The sequence below is a fragment of the Pangasianodon hypophthalmus genome, chromosome 8 (assembly GCF_027358585.1).
Source record: "Pangasianodon hypophthalmus isolate fPanHyp1 chromosome 8, fPanHyp1.pri, whole genome shotgun sequence".
In the NCBI taxonomy this organism is placed as follows: domain Eukaryota; kingdom Metazoa; phylum Chordata; class Actinopteri; order Siluriformes; family Pangasiidae; genus Pangasianodon; species Pangasianodon hypophthalmus.
This window is the reverse complement of record NC_069717.1, coordinates 18,395,049-18,416,464: the sequence shown is the minus strand read 5'-3', so window position 1 is coordinate 18,416,464 and position 21,416 is coordinate 18,395,049. Positions and strand designations below refer to the sequence as shown.

At 45.4% G+C, this 21,416-nt stretch overlaps 1 protein-coding gene across 1 annotated transcript; it reads left to right on the top strand.

Annotated features, from left to right (window-relative positions):
- Positions 1-5,315: 5,315 nt before the first annotated feature.
- LOC128318699 (uncharacterized) lies at positions 5,316-13,831 on the top strand. Its single transcript, XM_053236069.1, is given in 3 exon segments — positions 5,316-5,439; positions 9,292-10,014; positions 10,017-13,831. Coding segments are annotated over 3 exon segments (2,304 nt in total). The 3' UTR covers positions 11,474-13,831.
- The last annotated feature ends 7,585 nt before the right edge of the window (positions 13,832-21,416 follow it).

The following is a 21,416-nucleotide window of genomic DNA, read 5'->3' as shown; positions in this document are numbered from 1 at the left end:
ATAAAACACTGAACTCTCATGGCCCATTTCTATTGGTCGGGCATTCATAGAGATGTCAGCTGGTGAATCTGCCAGCCACCCCAAAAGCACCATTGTGCCCCTTCCATTAATTGAGGTCCCCTTTGAAAAAATTGGCATGAACTTTTTCAGGCCATTAGAAAGGTGCACATGAGGATATTGCTTTGTGTTTGTCCTCTTGGATTATGCAAAGCAATATCCAGAAGTCATGCCTCTGTGCAACAACTCAGCACGCAGCGTTGCGGAGGCAATCTACCATGTTTTCTCCCAAGTCCAGAAAGAGATCCTGACCAGAGCACTACGTTCATGTCACGAACACTTTGCAAACTTAACGAATTATTGGGCATTAAATTGATTCGTGCCATCATTTACCATCCACAGATGGATGGGCTGGTCAAACAGTTAAATCAAATGCTTAAAAATATGATTTGTAAGTTTGTTCATGAGGATGCGTGGAATTGAGAAGAGTGGCTCAAGCTCCTGTTATTTGCAGCACAAGGTCCTGCAAGACTCCATGGAGTCTTCCCCATTTGAATTATTGTATGGGCGCAAGCCTCGTGGTGTCTTAGACGTTGAGTCAAAGCTTACCCAGAGAAGAAGTATGCCTCAACTCGATCCACAAGAAAAGATGGATGTGTAGTCTGTGGAGACGAAAAACACAGAGAAAAGATTTTCTTTTGCAAGAGGTTTAAAGAACTGAAGCCTAGTGAAAAGTTGAATGCTGTGGAAAAACTTGGAGCATGCAAGAGGTGCCTAATATGTCATGAAGATGATGGTGAATGTAAGGATACTTACCTCTGTAGAAACCGGGACTGTAGGAAAGGGAGTTCTGCAGACCACCATTTCTTTCTTTGAAGGAGAAGAGACTCCAAGCGGAGTGAAGCAGACAAAATACAGAGGTCAAGTGTGAGTAGGCACAAGCTTACAGAGGAGCAAGAGAAATTTGTATCTGAACTCTCCCCAGAGATGGTGGAAAAGTTTAGGAGAGCTTTCACCAACATCACCGCAAAATCACACTGCGCTGATAAGAATCAACTTGGAGTGATTAAGTCAAGTGCACTGCATGAGCTACCAGTCATTCTAATGCTGCTCGAGGTAACTGCCAATGCAGGACAGAAAATTGGAACGCTCATAGATTTGGCATCAGACACAAACTACATCACTCACAGAGCTGCCAGAAGACTAAATCTATGCAGTGAAAAAATCACTCTGGTCGTCCATGGGGTCGGAGGAATGGCCATGAAGGTCAAAACCAAAAGGTACCTACTCAGAGTGAGGGTCAAGACGCCCACAGGTACAGAGAGAGCTCATCAGCTTGTTTGCTATGGCTTAGATGAAATTGCCAATGTACACAGAGCAATCAGACCAGAGCAACTCAAGAAGTTCTTCCCAGAAACCAGCCTGGAAGATCTAACTAGACCAAAGCACATTGAACTGCTTATCAGTCACCATGAAGGAAGACTTGCTCCACAGAGAGTGAAGGTGATTGGAGACCTCGTCCTATGGGAGGGCCCATTAGGAAAGACTGTTGGTGGAGCACACCCAAATCTCTTTGAGGAAGTGGATATGGCTGCACACACATCTGCCCGGTCCATGAGAACCACTGCAGTGAAGTACCAAGAGCTCACTGAAACACAAGAATTCAAAGCTGAAACCAAAAACACTGTTGCCGGCAGAGAATTTCTTGACTGGTGGAGATGGGACAGCATTGGAGCAGCTTGCGAGCCGAAGTGTGGAGGATGCAGATGTGGCAACTGTCAGCCTGGAGGCAAGGAAATGACATTAAGTGAAGAAAGAGAACTGGAAATTATAAGAAAAGGCCTCACCTATGTTAAAGCAGATGCTCACAGCAGCGAACCACACTGGGACACAAAGTACCCGTGGATTGAAGATCCAGTTTCTCTACCCGACAATAGGAGTGCAGTGGAGGCCACTTTTCTAAGGACAGAAAAGCAACTAAAAAAAGAACCCGAATGGAGAGTAGCATATGGAGCTCAAGTCCATGAAATGGTGGAAAGAGGAGCAGCAAAGAAACTCACCAAAGACATTATTGCCAACTGGAAGGGACCTGTATGGTATGTCAGCCACTTGGTGGCACCAAACTCGCATTCTGTCACAACACCTGTGCGTCTGGTATGGAATAGCAGTCAGAAGTTCAAGGGAATCAGTATGAACGACCTTCTGCTGAAAGAGCCTGATGTCCTCAATCCAATTCGAGCAGTGTTACTCAGGTTCAGAAGAGGTGTGCACGCTGCCCTCAGTGACATCAAAAAGATGTATAATTCTGTGTGGTTGGAAGACCTGGAAATGCATCTCCACAGACTTCTCTGGAGAGACACCGAAGATGGAGAGATCGAAGAGTATGCCATCACCAGAGACAACATTGGCGATCGTCCAGCAGGGTGCATCGCGCAGCTGGCCATGAGGGAGACAGCAAAGCTGCCCATGTTTGCTCATTTGGAAGAGGAACGCAGGATCCTAGAAGAGGACTCTTATGTTGATGACGTCCTGACTTCCCACAATGACCTGGAGAAGCTGGATGAGAACACCAAAAAAGTTGAGGAGATCCTGAAAGCTGGCGGTTTCTTTCTCAAGCCCTGGATCCAGTCAGGCCAAAGTAGGAGGCAGGAACATGAGTCAGGAAAGCCAGGAGCATTGTCAGACAGAGTGCTCATTCTCCCAAACCAAATGAGGGAAGGAGATAACAAAGCCCTGGGGGTGGGGTATCTTGTTGAAAATGACAAACTATACCCAATGACTTCAATCAACTTCTCAAAGAGGAAGAAGAAGATGCGAGTGGGTCAAAATCTCCTTGAAGAAGAGGTGAGAGGGAAAACTCCTAGCCCACTGACTAGAAGAGAACTGCTAAGTCAAGTAGCTAGCCTGTATGACCCAATAGGCCTTGTTACACCTGCTAAACAAAAGGGTGCTATTTTAGTAAGAAAAGCATTCCAGGAAGCTAGTGGCAGCTTAACCCGAGATACTTGGGACAAACCCCTATCTGAAAAGTTGAGGGAAGAAGCCATCCAGGTGTTCAAAGAATACATACGCCTTAGCCAAATCACCTTCCACAGAAGCCTCACACCAGGCAATTGGATAAGAAAGCCCTGGGGAGTAACATTCTCTGATGGAAGTGACCAAAGCTATGGAGCTGTAGTGTACCTCAGATGGGAGACAACGCAAGGCATTGAAGTCAGACTGGTTGAGTCCAAGGCAAAGCTCACACCACTTGACCAGAAGGGAGAACCAGTCAAAGCTGAAACCTGTGGTGTTGTCTTCGCAGTTCGACTCAGAAGGTACATTGAAAAGCACAGTCGTATGGAGATTGAACAATGGCTCCATCTGCTGGACAGTCAAACTGTGTTAGCAGCAATCCAAAGAGACAGTTACGGATATCAAACATTCTTCGCAAAGAGAGTTGGAGAAATCCAGAAGTCCACATCTGCCGATGACTGGTGGTGGATCTGGACCTTATGAAGTAAAAGACCTCAATGTCGCAGACATCTTAACGAGAGGTGCAGCTCCAGAGGACTTCCAGGAGAATTCTGTGTGGCAGAACGGACCTGAATTCCTAAAGCAACCTGTAGAACAGTGGCCGAAAAAGTCTGCCAAGGAAGTTGCAGCATATGCCAAAGAAGGCATAGACAGACTCCAGAGGAAGTCTTTCTCAGCAGCATTGACCAGGTCACAGGTTAAGAACAACAAAGGTGGTGTGTCAGCAGGACCAAGTTCTCCTGTCACAGGTCTGTGGAGGAAGATTTCAGATTTTTAATGATGAAAAAACTGCTGTACCTATCTTACCTTACGATGCATGGATATCCACTCTTCTAGCTCAAGAAGCTCACAATGCGAACCATGAAGAGATTGCCGGTACGCTACTCCGAATGAGAAAGACAGCCTGGGTGATAAAAGGCCGTAAATTGGCTCAGAAAATTGTTGATAACTGTGTGACATGCAGAAAAGCCAGAGCCAGGAAATGCCAGCAGATTATGAGTGACCTTCCACCTGAGCGAATAACACCAGCCAGACCATTTGAATACACAACTGTGGATTTATTTGGACCTTATGAAGTAAAAGATGAGGTGAGAAAGAAAGTAAGACTCAAAGTATGGGGATTGTCTTCTGCTGTATGGCGTCCCTTGCTCTGCACACAGGTGTTGTCAGTGACCAATCATCGGAAAGTTTCCTGCTGGCCTACAAAAGATTCACAGCTCTGAGAGGGCATCCGAAAAAACTGTGGTCAGACCCCGGTAGGAGCCAGACCTGCCCTCAAAGAGCTCTACCTCTTCCTGGACCAGCTGGGAAATTCAGGAATTGAAAATGAAGCCACCAAGCATGGAACAGAATGGAGTTGGAAGTTTCACCCCGCTGATTCCCCTCACAGGAATGGAACTGCAGAGGCGGCTGTCCGCACAGTGAAGCGAGCTTTGCACAACCTGGGAGGAGATGGATGCTTTACATGGAGTGAGTTCCAAACCTTCCTCTACATGGCTTCTAACCTTGCCAATGAGAGGCCCATAGATGCCAGAACTCAGAGCCAGGAGGACTGTGTAGACTACATCAGCCTGAATTCCCTTCTGCTTGGAAGAGCTGGGCCCAGAGGAGATCTGGGAAGCTTTGAGTTTGAAGGCTACCCCTACAAAAGATTAAGAGCCATCCAAACAGAAGTTGACCAGTTCTGGAGAAAGTGGAGTCAGCTAGCTGGGCCTAATCTATACATCAGAAGTAAGTGGCACACGGCACACAGGAATGTGGCTGTGGGAGATGTCATCTGGTTGGCTGACCAGAATGCTTTGAGGGGTCAGTATAAACTTGCCAGAGTCATCAGCGTCAACACTGACAAGAAGGGCATTGTCAGAGATGTGCATGTCCGTACCTTCCCCAGTTACCCAGTCCCTACTGTGAAGCCTGATAAAAAAGAAAAATCAAAGAAACTCAAAATCCCTGCTACTGTTCTTCATAGAGACGTCAGACGTATCATTGTTCTTTTACCAGCAGAAGAGCAAGAGCAGAGCCATCAAGATTAAAACAGCCGCTCATCTAAAACTGGTGTGACCTCCCTGGGTTCAAGAACCAGGAGGTCAAGTGGGAGGTGTCGCGTCAAAACACACTGAGCAACAAAACACACTCAATTCATTCAAACATACACTCAGCTCTGAGCCTCCAAACCTGTAGGTGGCAGAAAAAACAGTTGTTAGTCAAGCACTCAGACTCCAAACCTGCAGGGGGCAGTGAGAACTGGATACTAGTATGCTACTTCCTGTAGAAGCTTCAACACCTGCATACCTGCATGGGAAATGTTTGAGAACAAAGGAATCACACTGGCAGCAAACAAGCAGGAGAATCATACTGGCTTTTTCAACCGAGCAACTAAAACACAAAAGAACTCCGCTCGTGGATCAACTACTGAAGACACAACTGGTAGGAGCTTATATGAAGTTTATGTCAACTGGAAAAGCTAAATTGTTGTTTAAGTTATTTCAATTGTGTTTAAATAATTTATTATGATTGGTAGACTGCCTACTTATTTCTTTCATTGAAGGCAAGCAATTTGAATGTTTAGTTTGATTAATATATTGTTATACTATCATGGCTCATTGGTTGTACTGAGAAACTTAAAGTTTGAGTTCATGTTTGTATATATGTAAATAGTTGTTTAAGTTGTTTGTGTATAATGAAGTATTATACTTAATCTGCAATGTTTTCATTTTTGCTATGTCCAATTTTGAGTTGTTTTTGAAATTGTTTAATTGCAGTACTTATAATAATGGCTGTTTTTGTATAGTTTTAAAAATATTCATTTAATAATTCAATGTTGTATTGTGTTTTAAGGTTATCAACCTGCCAAATCCTTAACCTACTGCTAAAACCTGCTGCTCCTAAATAAAAGAAGATAAAAGGATTTGAGTTGTCCCTTGCAGTCCTTCAGTACTGATCAGGCCGTTTTTTCAAGTTTGGGCAAGAGCAAAACATACATAACTTGACAGACGTCATTAGTTAAAATTGGGAGGAAGGACCTTCTAACAGCAAAAACAAAATTCAGTACGTTCTTGACCTGAGAGCAAAACTAAACATATTGGGGCAATTAACACAGGAGAATATGCTACAGGTGCAAGAACGTCAATCCTGGCTGCATAACAGGGGTACTCAGCTATGGGAATTTGCACAGGGAGATAGAATACTCGCTTTACTACCCATGTTGAGCTCTAAATTACTGGCAAAGTGGCAAGGACCCTTTGAGGTCACACGGTGAGTCAGATAAGTTGATGATGTGGTCAGGAGAACAGATAGAGGCAATGCACTTCAAATATACCACTTCAATCTCCTAAAACTGTGGAGAGAGGCGGTTCCTGTGGCTCTGGCGATGGTGGTTCCCGAGAGGGAGGAGCTAGGACCGGAGGTAAGTTTAAAAAGTGCGGCCCAGGCCCCTGTGGAGACCACCTCTCACTGTCCCAGAGAGCAAAAGTTGCCAGGTTGCAGGAGGAATTTTCTGATCTATTTTCGCCTCTACCTGGTCACATGGACCTCATAGAACAACACATTGAGATTCCTCCAGGTGTGTTTGTGGGCAGCCAACCATACAAATTGCCTGAACAGAAATAAAAATGTGGTGTGGGAGGAACTCAAGGCTATCAAGGTAATAAAGGAGTCCCACAGTGATTTGAGGTGGTTTTGGTGATGAAGACCAATGAGTTACTCCATTTTTGTGTGCACTTTAGAAATGTCAACATGGTATCTAAATTTGACACATATCTGATCCCTCGCATTAATGAACTTCATTAATTAATTAATTAAGCTCACTTTTATTTGACACTGAACTTAACCAAGGGGTATTGGCAGATTCCCTTGACTCCACACCGTTTGGGTCCAAACCTGATATTTCAGCTGTTTGCCAGAATTTGATGCAGTGACATCTGATGGGTTTTCCCAGGCCACCATACACATGAATGAAGCAGAGTGTAACATTTATCACAGACATTGCTATTTCAGTGGAGTATCAGCTTTGTTACATAAGGCTTCGCCACTCACCTGGATCCAGTAGAGCTGCGAGATCTTCGTTCTACTGTTAGCACAGCCTCTCAAGGTCAACTGCATGGAAGCCATGCCCAGCAAATTCAAAGTACTGTATGCCCACTGCCATGGAACTCATCAGGGACTGCAGAGGTAAACAGAGATGATCCACAATGCCACATCTGGGAACTCACATGAGTAGTTATTTCCATCAACCCAGAAATTGCACAAGACTGCATCCCTCTCACATTACCTGACAAATATGATGATTCTCCTGGGAAATTAATGGGTTTCTCATAGAATGTACCATCCTGTTTGTGAATGCACCCACATATTTATCCAGGGATGTGCTACCTTTAAACTCATAAAGCTGAGCCAAGCCTACACAGAGTTTGATTATGAATTCTGCAAGGTTTTTGAACATCCCAAGTCTAGGAAAGGGCTGGAGAGAGACTCTTGGCTTTAAAACAATGTTAACAGTCTGCCATTGAGTTTTTTTTGCACTGTGGCTTCAGAGTGTGGGTGGAATGAGCCAGCGCTAAAGACTGTGTTCTGCCAAGGCCTCAGCAAATTGCTTCAATCAGAGCTTGCATGCAGGATGACTATCTCTCCCTCAACCAGTTCATTCAGCACACCATACGCACCAAAAACCTTCTCAGGGCACAAAAATCAACTGTTCAGCATGCTGTTCCCGCAGTACCTCACATTCAGAGCGATGTTGCTCCCATGGATGTTGCTCAAGTAAGTCTTGCCTCAGAAGATAAGGAATGTCACTGAAAGTTTTCTGTCTGTGCTGCAGTCAGAAAGGACATTTTAGAACATTATGCAAGATCAGAGAACAAGGGGGAAAATGGGTGAGTCAAGCTCTAACTCGTATGATAGAGAGAAAATGCATTTGTTTACCCATTAAGCTGTCCTGGAGCTCTTCCTCACACTATTTTTCAGCACTGGTTGACTCCAGTGCAGTAGGCTACTTGAATCTATAGCTCAATCTTTGAATACACCACTTGTTTCTCTCACAGGCACCCTAAGTGTAAAAGTCCTTGATAGTTCTCCTCTAGGAGAGGAAAAGGTTCTCACCACATCATTCTCCTATGGACGAACACTGGCATTTTGCATATATGAACTCTCATTTATGATAACCAAATCACCTCAATCTGTCACTGTCCAAGGTGCCCTGTGGTTGTCTGAGTGTGAGAAGTGGAAATTTACTAGTATAAAGGGCCTAAAACTTGACCTTTGCTTTACCTGCACCTGGACATTTTCCCTCCTCTCTCTACCAAACACACATTCCACCATGTTGAAATCACACATACCCACTGAACTTCACACACACATAATGTTACTGAGTACATTTTTTTCTTGTGACAGTAATAAATATGTTTATTTTAAGATTGTATTGTACAATTAACTGACAAGTTCTTTGTTTGATTCTTCATCAGTATTCAACCGTATGCAAATAGACAACACCTATTACTATATAATCTACCCTGAGGGAATAAGTCCACTCAGTGCAGACAATGTTTTCCTGTATACTGTCTGTAGCACTACATCTTTCAATAAACAAATATCTGCTTGAGGAAGGATTGGATGCTGACTATTCACACACCACTGTCCCACAATCCCCAGATATCTTAGAAACAAGATGAACCCATAGCCTGGAATAAATCTTGCTTTAATAATTGCCTGTCAAAACCCCCAACATACAAGGGACAGAGGGCAGAGGTTTTCAGCAAGTCCAAAGCCACTCAGCTCCCGCCCCACTGACCATGGCATTGTGCCATAGACCTCTCCGCCCCCTAGAGGATGTTCCTATCCATTGTCAGTCCTGGAAACCCAAGTCAATGAGAAATAGAGCTCTGAAGCACTGGCAGAGGGGACCAGGGGTAGTGGATAGCAATACTTGATGGTCTGCCACTGCTGGTGAAGTTGAGGGACGGATGTAACCATGGACCAGTGCTTCAGACAAATGAAGGCTGTCTCTCATCACCTTCACTTATGCTAATTAATGGAAGATGGCCTTAATCACCGTGTCAGGTCACTATGAGTCCTGGTAATGCCCTTTGGCCTAGTTTGTAACCTCCCTCAGAATAAAAAGGGGTACACAGGATTCAATCTAAGGAGGGTTTCCCTGCACCTTCCAATCTGTGACCATCTGACCCAAAATGTATATACAGTCAAAACACACATTGTGACTGTATACTATGACCCCAAAATGTATTGATGTATTGTGACAAGAAAGAAAACAATTACAGACAAACAGTTTTTTTTTTTTTTTTTTTTTTTTTTTTAGCGTTGTCTCCCGAAGGCTGACCGAGTTCCTCCTCAGGAACAACTACATCAACCCTTCAGTGCAGAAGGGTGGAATGCCTGGAGCCCCCGGCTGCCTAGAGCATACAGGAGTAGTTACGCAGCTCATCAGAGAGGCACACGAGAGCAGAGGTGACCTTGTAGTGTTGTGGCTGGACTTGACCAACGCCTATGGGTCGATCCCTCACAAACTGGTTGAGCTTGTGTTACATCGCCACCATGTTCCCGGTAAGATCAAGGACCTGATCCTGGATTATTACAACAATTTCAGACTCAGGGTCACTTCCGGCTCAGTAACATCAGACTGGCATCACCTGGGGAAAGGCATAATAACAGGCTGTACCATCTCTGTGATCCTTTTCGCCCTCGCAATGAACATGGTGGTCAAGGCTGCCGAGGTGGAATGCAGAGGGCCCCTGTCGAAGTCTGGCGTCCAACAGCCCCTGATAAGAGCGTTTATGGATGACCTCACCATTACAACAACATCAGTCCCAGGGTGCAGGTGGATCTTGCATGGTCTGGAGAGTCTCATCACATGGGCAAGGATGAGTTTCAAGGCCTCTAAGTCGAGATCCATGGTGTTGAAGAGGGGGAAGGTGATTGACAAATTCCGTTTTTCCATCTTAGGAATAGCAATCCCATCCATCACCGAACAACCTGTCAAGAGCCTGGGAAAATCTTCGATTCCACCCTGAAAGACACCACTGCCATCCAGAAGTTCAGTGAAGAGCTTGGAGCTTGGCTGACCAAGGTGGACAAGTCAGGCTTGCCTGGTAGATTTAAAGACTGGATCTACCAGCACTCCATCCTGCCCCGAGTTCTTTGGCCCCTCCTCGTCTATGCAGTCCCATTGACAACAGTGGAATCCCTCGAAAGGAAGATCAGTGGCTTTCTTCGGAAGTGGCTGGGCCTTCCCCGCAGCCTCACCAGCGCTGCTCTGTATGGGACGAGTAATATCCTGCAGCTGCCCTTCAGCGGGCTCACTGAAGAGTTCAAGGTGGCACGCACAAGAGAAGCCCTACAGTACAGGGATTCCAGGGACCACAAGGTGTCATCAGCCGGGATTGAAGTGAGGACAGGAAGGAAGTGGAAGGCAGAGAAGGCAGTGGAGGTGGCAGAGTCACGCCTAAGGCAGAAGGCCCTGGTGGGGACCCTGGCAACAGGAAGAGCAGGCTTGGCCTACGTCCCAAAGATCCAGGTCAGCAAGGCCCGGGGCAAGGAGAGACACCAGCTACTCCAAGAAGAGGTCCGAGCAGGCCTGGAGGAAGAGAGAGTGGGCAGGGCAGTTGGACTCCAGCAGCAGGGAGCGTGGACAAGGTGGGAGAGCGCATTGCAGCGCAAAGTTACCTGGTCAAACATCATGCAGGCAGACTTCCATCGTGTCCGGTTCCTGGTGCAGGCAGTCTATGACGCCCTCCCAAGCCCAGCAAACCTTCACATCTGGGGGAAGAGCGAGACACCCTCCTGCCCCCTCTGCTCCGGAAGAGGCTCGTTAGAACAACTCCTCAGCAGCTGCCCAAAAGCCCTGGCTGATGGTCGCTATCGGTGGCACCATGACCAGGTGCTTAAAGCAATTGCGGAGAGTATAGCCTCAGCCATTAACATCAGCAGACACCATCGCACTCCGAGGACAATCCCCTTTGTTAAGGCCGGAGAGAGACCTATGGCAAGGCCACAGGCAATAACAGGCCTCCTTCACACAGCCCCCGATTGGCAGCTGCAAGTGGACCTGGGAAAACAGCTGAGGTTCCCACAGCATATTGCTCCAACATCCCTCCGACCAGACATGATCATAACATCTGAGGCCACAAAGCACCTGATCATGATGGAGTTAACTGTGCCATGGGAGGAGAGGATCGAGGAAGCCAATGAGTGGAAGCATGAAAAGTACCAGGAACTGGTGGAGGAGTGCAGAGGTAGGGGCTGGAGAACAGTCTACGAGCCCATAGAGGTCGGCTGCAGGGGCTTTGCAGGACGTTCACTCTGCAAAGCCCTCGGACGGCTGGGTGTCACAGGGACGGCCAAGAGGAGCGCCATTCAATCGGCTAGTGAAGCCGCAGAGAAAGCCACAAGGTGGCTATGGATTAAGAGGGCTGATCCGTGGGCTGCTACTGGGACGCAAGCCGGGGCTTGATCACCCCCGACTGGGTCGCCTGGGTGAGGGTGTCTGTTGCAAAACCCGAAACACCCTATGACCCCAGGGAACAACACTGATGATGCGTCCCAGTGCATCCAGGAGATGTTTCTTAAAGAGTACCCTAATACATCTGTACAGTCACTTAGATTAAGGCCAGTTCAATCCGGTCCACTGTCCTTCACGGTTTCCATAAGATTGGATTAGCCTTACCAGTATTAACAAATGTCTTTGGTTTGACCTTGGCCTAGTCATAGTGATAACCCTCAGGACAGTTTTCAGGTGAGGTTGAGTTGTAGCTCTGGTTGTGGAGGCCTTGTACTTATCCCAAATCCCTACTGAAAGTCCTTTGAGCTTTAGTTGTAGTACCACTAAAAAAAAAATCTCCTTGCCTACTTAAGCAAACAGGTAACAATAATTACATGCAGGGAACAAATAGCCATGAGCATATACTAGCATGGCATATAAGCATAGCATAATAGCATAGCATAACACCCATAGATAAATACATGAGGCAGATTGTGTGTTTCAAATAACTAAATGCATTCACCTTTAATATCAGCATTAACATAGCCTATATCAAACACAACAACACTGTAAGAGCAGAGAAAAGAGCAGAGATCATTTTTAAAGAACTTTTCAGACTGGCTGATGTCTAGTATTTCTAGAAAATCCACCTTCCTCATGATGCCATCTATTTTCTGAAGTGCACCAGTCCCTTTCCAGCAAAACACCCCCACAACACAATGCTGCGATGCCCCATGCTTCGCAATTGGGATGGTGCTCTTCAAATTAAAAGCCTCACCCTTTTTCCTCCATATATAGTGCTGAGTATTATGGCCAAATAGTTACATTTTTGTTTAATCTGACCATAAAACACTGCCCCAAAGGCTAGTCTTCTTCCTGGTGATCAACAGCAAACTTCTGTCTGGGTTTATGTTGGTCTTGGAGTAGGGGCTTCTTCCTTGTGCAAACGCCTTTCAGGCCAGTGTGATGTAGGACTCTTTTCATGGTAGATGTAACACAATGCCTTTAGCTCATTCACCTGCTCCTTTGCTGTTTTCCTGGGTTTAGGAGTTGAACCTTTCTGACAAAAGTTCATTCATCCCTGGAAATTAATTTTATGCCTCCTTCCTGAATGATCTGTGTGGTCCCAAGATTTTTATATATATATATATAAATTAATTTTATGCCTATATATATATAATGTATGTATATATGCATACATTTGTTTGTACAGATGCTTGTGGTACCTTCAGGTGTTTGTAAATTGCTCCCCCAGAAGAACCAGGCTTAAGGAGATCCACAGTATTTTTTCTGAGGTCTTGACTGAATTGTTTGGATCTTCCCATGTATAAGAATAACCCCTTCACAACATCTAGACAAGTCAAGAACACTCTCGAGCAGGTATGTGTATCATTGTCAAAGTCTACAACCACTGGTGACACTCAAGAACAGAAAGACCAGATTAGACTTTCTAAAACATCTAAAAAAGCCTACAAGAATGATGGGAAGAGAAAAGTATGGAGAAGGAAAGGAAGGGCTCATGATTCAAAGCATACCACATCATCTGTCAAACATGGTGGAGGAAGTGTTATGGCATAGGCATATACTGTATGTAGAACTGGACCACTGGTGTTTATTGATGATGTGACTGCTGATAGAATTAGCAAGATGAATTGTGAAGTGTATAGAGCTACACTTTATACACACTCTATACACATCCGGGGAAAGACCCGGATGTGAGAGGACGCTGGCGTCTTTGTGATCGCCGCTTCTCCATCTGTCTATCTTTTTGTTGTATTGACCCTTTTTATCACATTTGTATCATTATACTCTCAGTTATTATCGTGGTATGCTCTTTAGTGTTTGGACTGCGATCGATTTCCTTACGGATCCTCATTACGGATTACTGCCTTGGAGGTTTTTTGAGCTCACCTGTTGGCGTTTCCCGGCTCTGGACTACCTGTCATCGGACCTGTGTGCTGCTTTTCCATCTATTTACTGGACTGTCCATCTGGCAAACCCCTACTATCATCCTGGTTAAATCGAGCCCCGTCCATCAGTTTTCTACGAGCGGCATAGTCCAATCTGCAGTTGCCGGGTGCTTGTAGCCAGCGGCTAGCGCTAGCTGGCTACTAGCGTCACAGCTACTGCTGTCGGGGGCTAGCTACTATCACTAGCACTAGCTCCTGACTCCGACGCCGTTTCCGCATGCTCGATACCAACCGGTTTGTGGCACACACAGTGCTCCATGTCCTTCAGCCGGGCCACACTGCTCTGTTTGATTCTCTTGTCAGCAGGTCTGCTGTTTAAGAGTTACCTTGCTGCTCTACCGTTCTCCGACATGGCTCTAAAATACTCCGCCTCACAACTCCTCACAACTCCTCACAACTCCTCAAACTCCGTTGCTCTTTAATTCCCCCATGCATCTCAATAATTAAATCTCTCGGACTTCTTTGCAGGAAAAAATACATCCATAGAAGCTCACGTCGCAAGTTTGTTTACTCCGGTACTCCTCAGTCTATTCAGTCTATTTGGTCAGCTGAGCGCAAAGCACTACCGGTACGTCATCAAAACAAACCACACATGTCCTGTCTCCGCCCCCTTCCCAAAGCTCCTTTGTTAGTTCCTATTATTAAACTTATTCAATTCTCTCTGTTAAACACCCGTTCCCTCAACAATAAAAGTGACATTTTGAAAGAACATATCAAAGACAATAACTTGGACTTTCTTTGTCTTACTGAAACTTGGCAGCAACAACATGACCACCTTGTACTCAATTTGCCTACACCTGATGGATACAGTTACTCTACCAAACCCCGCACTGAAGGCCGTGGTGGCAGCATTGCAGTGGTATTTAAGCAGGACTTTACCATCAGCCCCATTTCAATTCCCTCTGCTCCATCTTTTGAACACCTGGCCATCAAAGTTACTTCTTCTACCCCCTTCACCATTGCTGTCATCTACCGCCCCCCAAAATTTAATTCTTCATTCATGTCTGATTTCTCCACATTCCTCACCCAACTTCTCTCCACTTCCCCTTCCATTCTGCTACTAGGAGATTTCAACTTCCACTTGGACTCTACCACCTCCACTGCTACTACTGACTTTATGGAATTATTAAACTGCTTCAATATCAGTCAACATGTTAACTTCCCCACCCATAACCGTGGACATATTCTGGATCTTGTTTGCACTTCTGGCCTCTCCATATCAAACATCTCCAGCACTGATCTCACCATATCAGACCACCTGGCCATCACCTTCACTATTGACATCCCCATCTCTCATCAAAAACAGACGTCTGCTACATTTCCGCAAGCTTAGTCCCAACTTACCCTCCACACTCACTTCCCTCCTGGTTGAACATTTATCCACAGCCACTCTCACTGATGCCCAGTCCACAGCAGAACTCACCACTCTCTACAATAACACCCTCTTCTCCTGCCTGGATCAACTCGCCCCCCTGAAAACCAAAACAGTCAATCAGTCTGCTCCCTGGTTCACTCCCCAACTAAGTCTCATGAAAACTAAAGGACGTCAACTAGAAAGACTTAGTAAAAAGACCGGTCTCATTGTCCACACCCAACTCTACAAAGACCATCTGCAACAATATAAGGAAGCCTTGTCTCAAGCCCGGACCACCTACTTTTCTCACCTCATTCAGTCTGGCTCTGGAAATCCCAAAACACTTTTCACCACCATTAACAAACTCCTCAATCCCCTGGACAATGGCTCACAATCATTCACAGCAGAAAAGTGCACCTCCTTTCTGTTATTTTTTCAAAACAAAATCATCAACATCTACACCCACCTCTCAGCATCTCCGCCCCTTGCTCCTACCTCTCCTTACCCTCCCTCCACTTGCTCCGCCCTGTCCCATTTCTCCTTGATCTCCACCTCTGACCTGCCTGATCTCTTGGAAGGCATGAAAACCTCCACCTGTTCCCTTGATCCCATTCCATCCACCCTCGTCAAAGCTCCTCATAAACTCTTCTTTGTCCACTGGCTCCATCCCATCTGCACTCAAACTTGCTGCCATTACTCCTATCCTTAAAAAATCTGGACTTGACCCTAACATTCCCAACAACTACAGACCCATTTCTAACCTCCCATTTCTCTCCAAACTCATTGAACGTACCGTCGCCTCCCAACTGAAATCCCACCTCACCACCAATAACCTATTTGAATGTTTCCAATCCGGTTTCCGCTCCCACCACAGCACTGAGACAGCCCTCCTCCGAGTTACCAATGACCTCCTGCTCTCCTCCGACTCTGGCAACCTCAACATCCTCCGAAATAAAGTCCTGGCTTCAGTCAAACTTCCTCCAACTAAACTGCGACAAAACTGAAATAATCATCATCGGCCCCAAAACACTCACCAAAACCTATGATAACCTCACCCTCACCTTTGACGGCTTTTCAGTCCCTTCTTCCTCCCACCTCCGTAACCTCAGCATCTTTTTTGACCAGACTCTCTCCTCTGAACACCACATCAAACACATCACCAAAACCGCCTTCTATCATCTTCGGAACATTGCTCATTCCCTTTCTCCTCAGTCTGCTGAAACCCTCATCCACGCATTTGTTACCTCCCGTCTCGACTACTGCAATAGTCTGCTCTACGGTTTACCCTCCAGACTCCTCAATAGACTCCAGTACATTCAAAACTCTGCTGCCCACCTCCTCCTGTGAACACATCACTCCTGTCCTCAAAGATCTCCACTGGCTCCCCATTCCTCAGTGTATCCAATTCAAGCTCCTCACCATTGTGTACAAGTCCCTTGGCCCCCACCTACCTTTCTGAGCTCCTCCACCACCACACCCCCACCCGTGCCCTCAGGTCAGCTCAACCTGACGCCAACCTCCTGTCTCCCCCCACCAGGACTAAACACAAGACCTGGGGGGACAGGGCCTTCTCCGCTGCTGCCCCCACCCTTTGGAATTCCCTGCCCAAACACATCAGAGACTCATCCACACTCCCCATGTTTAAAAAAGCCCTGAAAACCCATCTTTTTAAAACCACCTTTCATTAACTGTCTTAATTCTTTTGTTGCCCTCGTTTGTCTCTTCATGTAAAGCGTCTTTGAGTATCTTGAAAAGCGCTATACAAGTGTTATGTATTATTATTATTATTATTCTTTCTGCTCAGATTCATTCAAATTTTGCCAAACTAATAGTATGGCAGTTCACTAATCTAGCCATGGGGGTCACAGTCCAGTGACTTCTGTGCCAGTCCCAAGCCCGGATAAATAGAGAGGGTTGCGTCAGGAAGGGCATCCGGCGTAAAACATTGCCAAATTTAAACATGCGAATCGTCAGTACTCTGAACTCCATACCGGGTCGGTCGAGGCCCGGGTTAACAACGACCGCCATTGGCACCTGTGACCTACAGGGCGCCGGTGGAAATTGGGCTACTGTTGGTCGAAGAAGTAGAGGAGGGAGGAGAGGAAAGGTAAGAGTGTAGGACTGAGAATAGGAACTCTGAATGTTGGTACTACGACAGGGAAAGGTAGAGAGCTGGCTGATATGATGGAGAGAAGGAAGGTGGATATACTGTGTGTACAGGAGACCAGGTGGAAGGGTAGAAAGACTCATAGTATAGGAGCAGGATTCAAGCTGTTTTATTATGGTGTGGATAGTAAGAGAAATGGGTCTTGAAGGAGGAGTTTGTTCTGGAGGTGAAGAGAGTGTCAGACAGGGTGATGAGTATGAAGTTAGAGATTGAAGGGGTGATGTTGAATGTTGTTAGTGGTTATACTCCACAGGTAGGTTGTGAGTTAGAGGAGAAAGAGAGATTCTGGAGTGAATTAGACGAGGTGATAGAGAGTATTCCCACGGGTGAGAGAGTGGTGATAGGAGCAGATTTTAATGGACATGTTGGTGAGGGGAACACAGGTGATGAGGAGGTGATGGGCAAGTTTGGAGTTAAGGAAAGGAACCTTGAAGGACAGATGGTAGTGGACTTTGCTAAAAGGATGGACATGGCTGTGGTTAACACTTATTTTCAGAAGAGGGAGGGGCATAGAGTGACTTACAAGAGTCAAGGTAGGAGCACACAGGTAGACTACATCCTATGTAGAAGAGGCAATCTAAAAGAGATTAGTGACTGTAAAGTAGTAGTGGGAGAGAGTGTAGCCAGACAGCATAGGATGGTGGTGTGTAGGATGACTTTGATGGTCTGTAAGAAGAAAAGGTCAAAGATAGAGATAGAGAAGAAAACCAAGTGGTGGAAGCTGAAAAAGGAGGAATGTTGTGATGACTTTAGACAGAAGTTAAGGCAGGCTCTGGGTGGTCAGCTGTACTGCCAGATGACTGGGAAACTACAGCAGAAGTGATCAGGGTGACAGGAAGAAAGGTTCTGGGTGTGTCATCTGGAAGGAGGAAAGAAGATAAGGAGACTTGGTGGTGGAATGAGGGAGTTCAGGATAGTATCCAGAGGAAGATGTTAGCCAAGAAGAAGTGGGACATGGACAGGACTGAAGAGAATAGACAGGAACACAAGGAGCCACAGCGCAGAGGGAGGTGTCTAAGGCCAAGCAGGAGACATATGACGAGTTGTACACTAGGTTAGACACTAGAGAAGGACAGAAGGACTTATACAGGTTAGCTAGACAGAGGGATTGAGATGGGAAGGATGTGCAGCAAGTTAGAGTTATTAAGGATAGAGATGGAAGGGTGCTCACAAGTGAAGAGAGTGTACAGAGGAGATGGAAGGAGTACTTTGAAGAACTGATGAATGAGGAAAATGAGAGGGAAAAAAGAGTAGAAGGAGTAGAGTCAGGAAGGCTTTGAAGAGGTGGTAAAAGTGGTAAGGCAGTTGGTCCTGACGACATCCCGGTGGAGGTCTGGAAGTGTCTAGGAGAGGCAGCAGTGGAATTTTTAACAAGTTTGTTTAACAGGGTTTTAGAGAGTGAGAAGATGCCTGAGGAATGGAGAAGTAGTGTATTAGTGCCAATCTTTAAGAATAAGGGTGACGTGCAGAGTTGTAGCAACTATAGGGGGATAAAGTTGATGAGCCATACAATGAAGCTATGGGAAAGAGTAGTGGAAGCTAGGTTAAGGAAGGTAGTGGAAATTTGTGAGCAGTAGTATGGCTTCATGCCCAGAAAGAGCACAACAGATGCAATTTTTGCTCTGAGAATTTTGATGGAGAAGTATAGGGATGGTCAGAGGGAGTTGCACTGTGTGTTTGTAGACTTGGAGAAGGCGTATGACAGGGTGCCAAGAGAAGAGCTGTGGTACTGTATGAGGAAGTCAGGAGTAGCAGAGAAGTATGTCAGAGTGGTGCAGGACATGTATGAGAGGAGCAGGACAGTGGTGAGGTGTGCTGTAGGTCAGACAGAGGAGTTCAAAGTGGAGGTGGGACTGCATCAGGGATCGGCTCTGAGCCCCTTCCTGTTTGCTATGGTGATGGACCAGTTGTCAGAGGAGGTCAGACAGGAGCCTCCTTACACAATGATGTTTGCGGATGACATTGTGATCTGTAGTGAGAGCAGGGAGCAGGTGGAGGAAAACCTGGAGAGGTGGAGGTTTGCGCTGGAGAGAAGAGGAATGAAAGTCGGTCGTAGTAAGACTGAGTACATGTGTGTGAATGAAAGGGAGGGAAGTGGAACAGTAAGATTACAGGGTGAAGAGGTGAAGAAGGTTCAGGAGTTTAGGTACTTGGGGTCAACAGTCCAGAGTAATGGAGAGTGTGGGAAAGAGGTAAAGAAGCGAGTGCAGGCAGGTTGTAATGGTGGAGAAAGGTGTCGGGAGTTCTGTGTGATAGAAAAATATCAGCAAGACTCAAGGGGAAGGTGTACAAGACAGTGGTGAGACCGGCTATGCTGTATGGTTTAGAGACAGTGTCACTGAGGAAGAGACAGGAGTCTGAGCTAGAGGTAGCAGAGCTGAAGATGTTGAGGTTCTCTTTGGGAGTGACAAGGTTGGACAGGATTAGGAACAAGTACATCAGAGGGACAGCTCATGTTGGATGTTTGGGGGACAAAGTTAGGGAGGCCAGATTAAGATGGTTTGGACATGTTCAGAGGAGGGAGATTGAGTATATTGGTAGGAGAATGTTGGACATGGAGCTGCCAGGCAGGAGGCAAAGAGGAAGGCCAAAGAGGAGGTATATGGAGGTAATAAATGAGGATATGAAGTTAGTGGGTGCAAGTGTTGAGGATGCAGAAGATAGGGATAGGTGGAGAGTGATGAATCGCTGTGGCGACCCCTGAAGGGAAAAGCCGAAAGAAGAAGAAGAAGAATAGTATGGCAGTTCACTGTACTAATGAATAATGATCCAAAACTTATATAGTTCTACATGACAGCACTACATTTCAGTTCAATTCCATTGTGATTTATAGTTGTTGTGATCTAAACAGAGTATTATAGTTTATTTACTCCCATTAATACTCTGGAAAACACTTGCTGGATGTGCCAAAATATATTTGACAATGCAACCTTTCCCGGGTTAGGCAAAAGGCGAGGTGTGTCTGGTGCAGACTCATTTTTTGTTTGTTTCTTTTTTGTGTTTGAGCAGAGAAGGTGGCTGGAGCAGTTTTCTCCGGGGCACATCCATGTCTGGCAATATTCGCCCATTGTGGGTTGCTACACGCTATCATTGGGATTTAGTGCATAAATACCCACCACTGTATCTGCTTGAAGATTAGGGTCTACTTAGATAGACAGTTGGATACATGGTTCTAAAGAGAGGGGAAAGGTTTGTATTGTATAGGTTTCAGAAAGAGTTGGAAAAGCTGTGCTTGGAGCAACAGAAACTAGATTTGGAACGCAATGCCTGCAGTTCCTTAGAGGGTGTAAACTGCATGGCAGTGTCATGGGAGTTGACCTTGGGCCAGACCCTGATGAGCAGATTGCTCCCAGGAATAATAATACCAGTAACTTGCATTTAGTTCCTCCATTTAATGAAGGAGATGTTGACACATTTTTTGTTTTGTGTGAAAGAGTGGCTGACACCCAGGGGCTGACCTGAAGTTAATGCTGGATTTAATTTAATTAAAAAAAATACATTTAAATGTAAATTGAATTTTAAACGGCTTAGCAAGCATATTCTGCATTAACAAAAGCTAAAAGTCAGGATTATGCAATTATGAAAGCGCCAGTGCTCAAGGCCTGTGATTATGTTCCTGAGGCTCACAGTCAGCATTTTCATAATTTCAAAAGATGTCTCGGTCAAATATTGACATTGAGTTTACAAGAGATCTTTATTTGCAGCTTACTCTTTGGTGCGTCTCAGCAAAAGTCTTACGATGACCTGTTGCTACTTTTCAAAACTGTAGCAGAAGCTGCAGTTTTGGCTGATGAGTACAAACTGACTCATGAGTCCTGTTTCTTGGAGGGTAAACATAATGTGAGAACTATTTTCATAATTTCATAAGATGTCTCGGAAAAAAATATTGACACTGAGCTCACAAGGGATCTTAATTTTCAGCTTACTTGTGGTGCATCTCAGCAAAAAAAACAATCTCAATTCCTACCATGATTAAGTTCTCTAATGAGATTGAATTGAAATTTAAGGCCAAGGTCTTTGTTGATTGTATTTAAAATTATTTGTTTGTTTTGTAATACTGTTTTTTTTTTTATCATTTTTGTTGGAGTCTTTGTGCTTTATTGGTTTAGTTGCTGTCTACCATTGCAAACCTGGTAGCTAATTTAGGGCCCATGGTTGTTTGCCTTTAAGGGCTGTACTTTGTTTGTTAGAGCAGGCCATACTTGGTATTGTGTCTCTAACCACTGCTGGAGATTATCCCCAGGTGTGAGTGGTTCTTTTTGGTTCTTTTTTGTTTTGATTGAATGATTGTTGTCTTGCGTTTTTCTTCATTCTTTCTGATTTTGGAATTGTTATCTTCTGTCAATATTTCTTTGTATTGTTGGGTTTGTTTTGTGGTTTTATTAATTTCCAGGTTCTGCAGGCCCAAAGTAGGTAGGCTAGCTG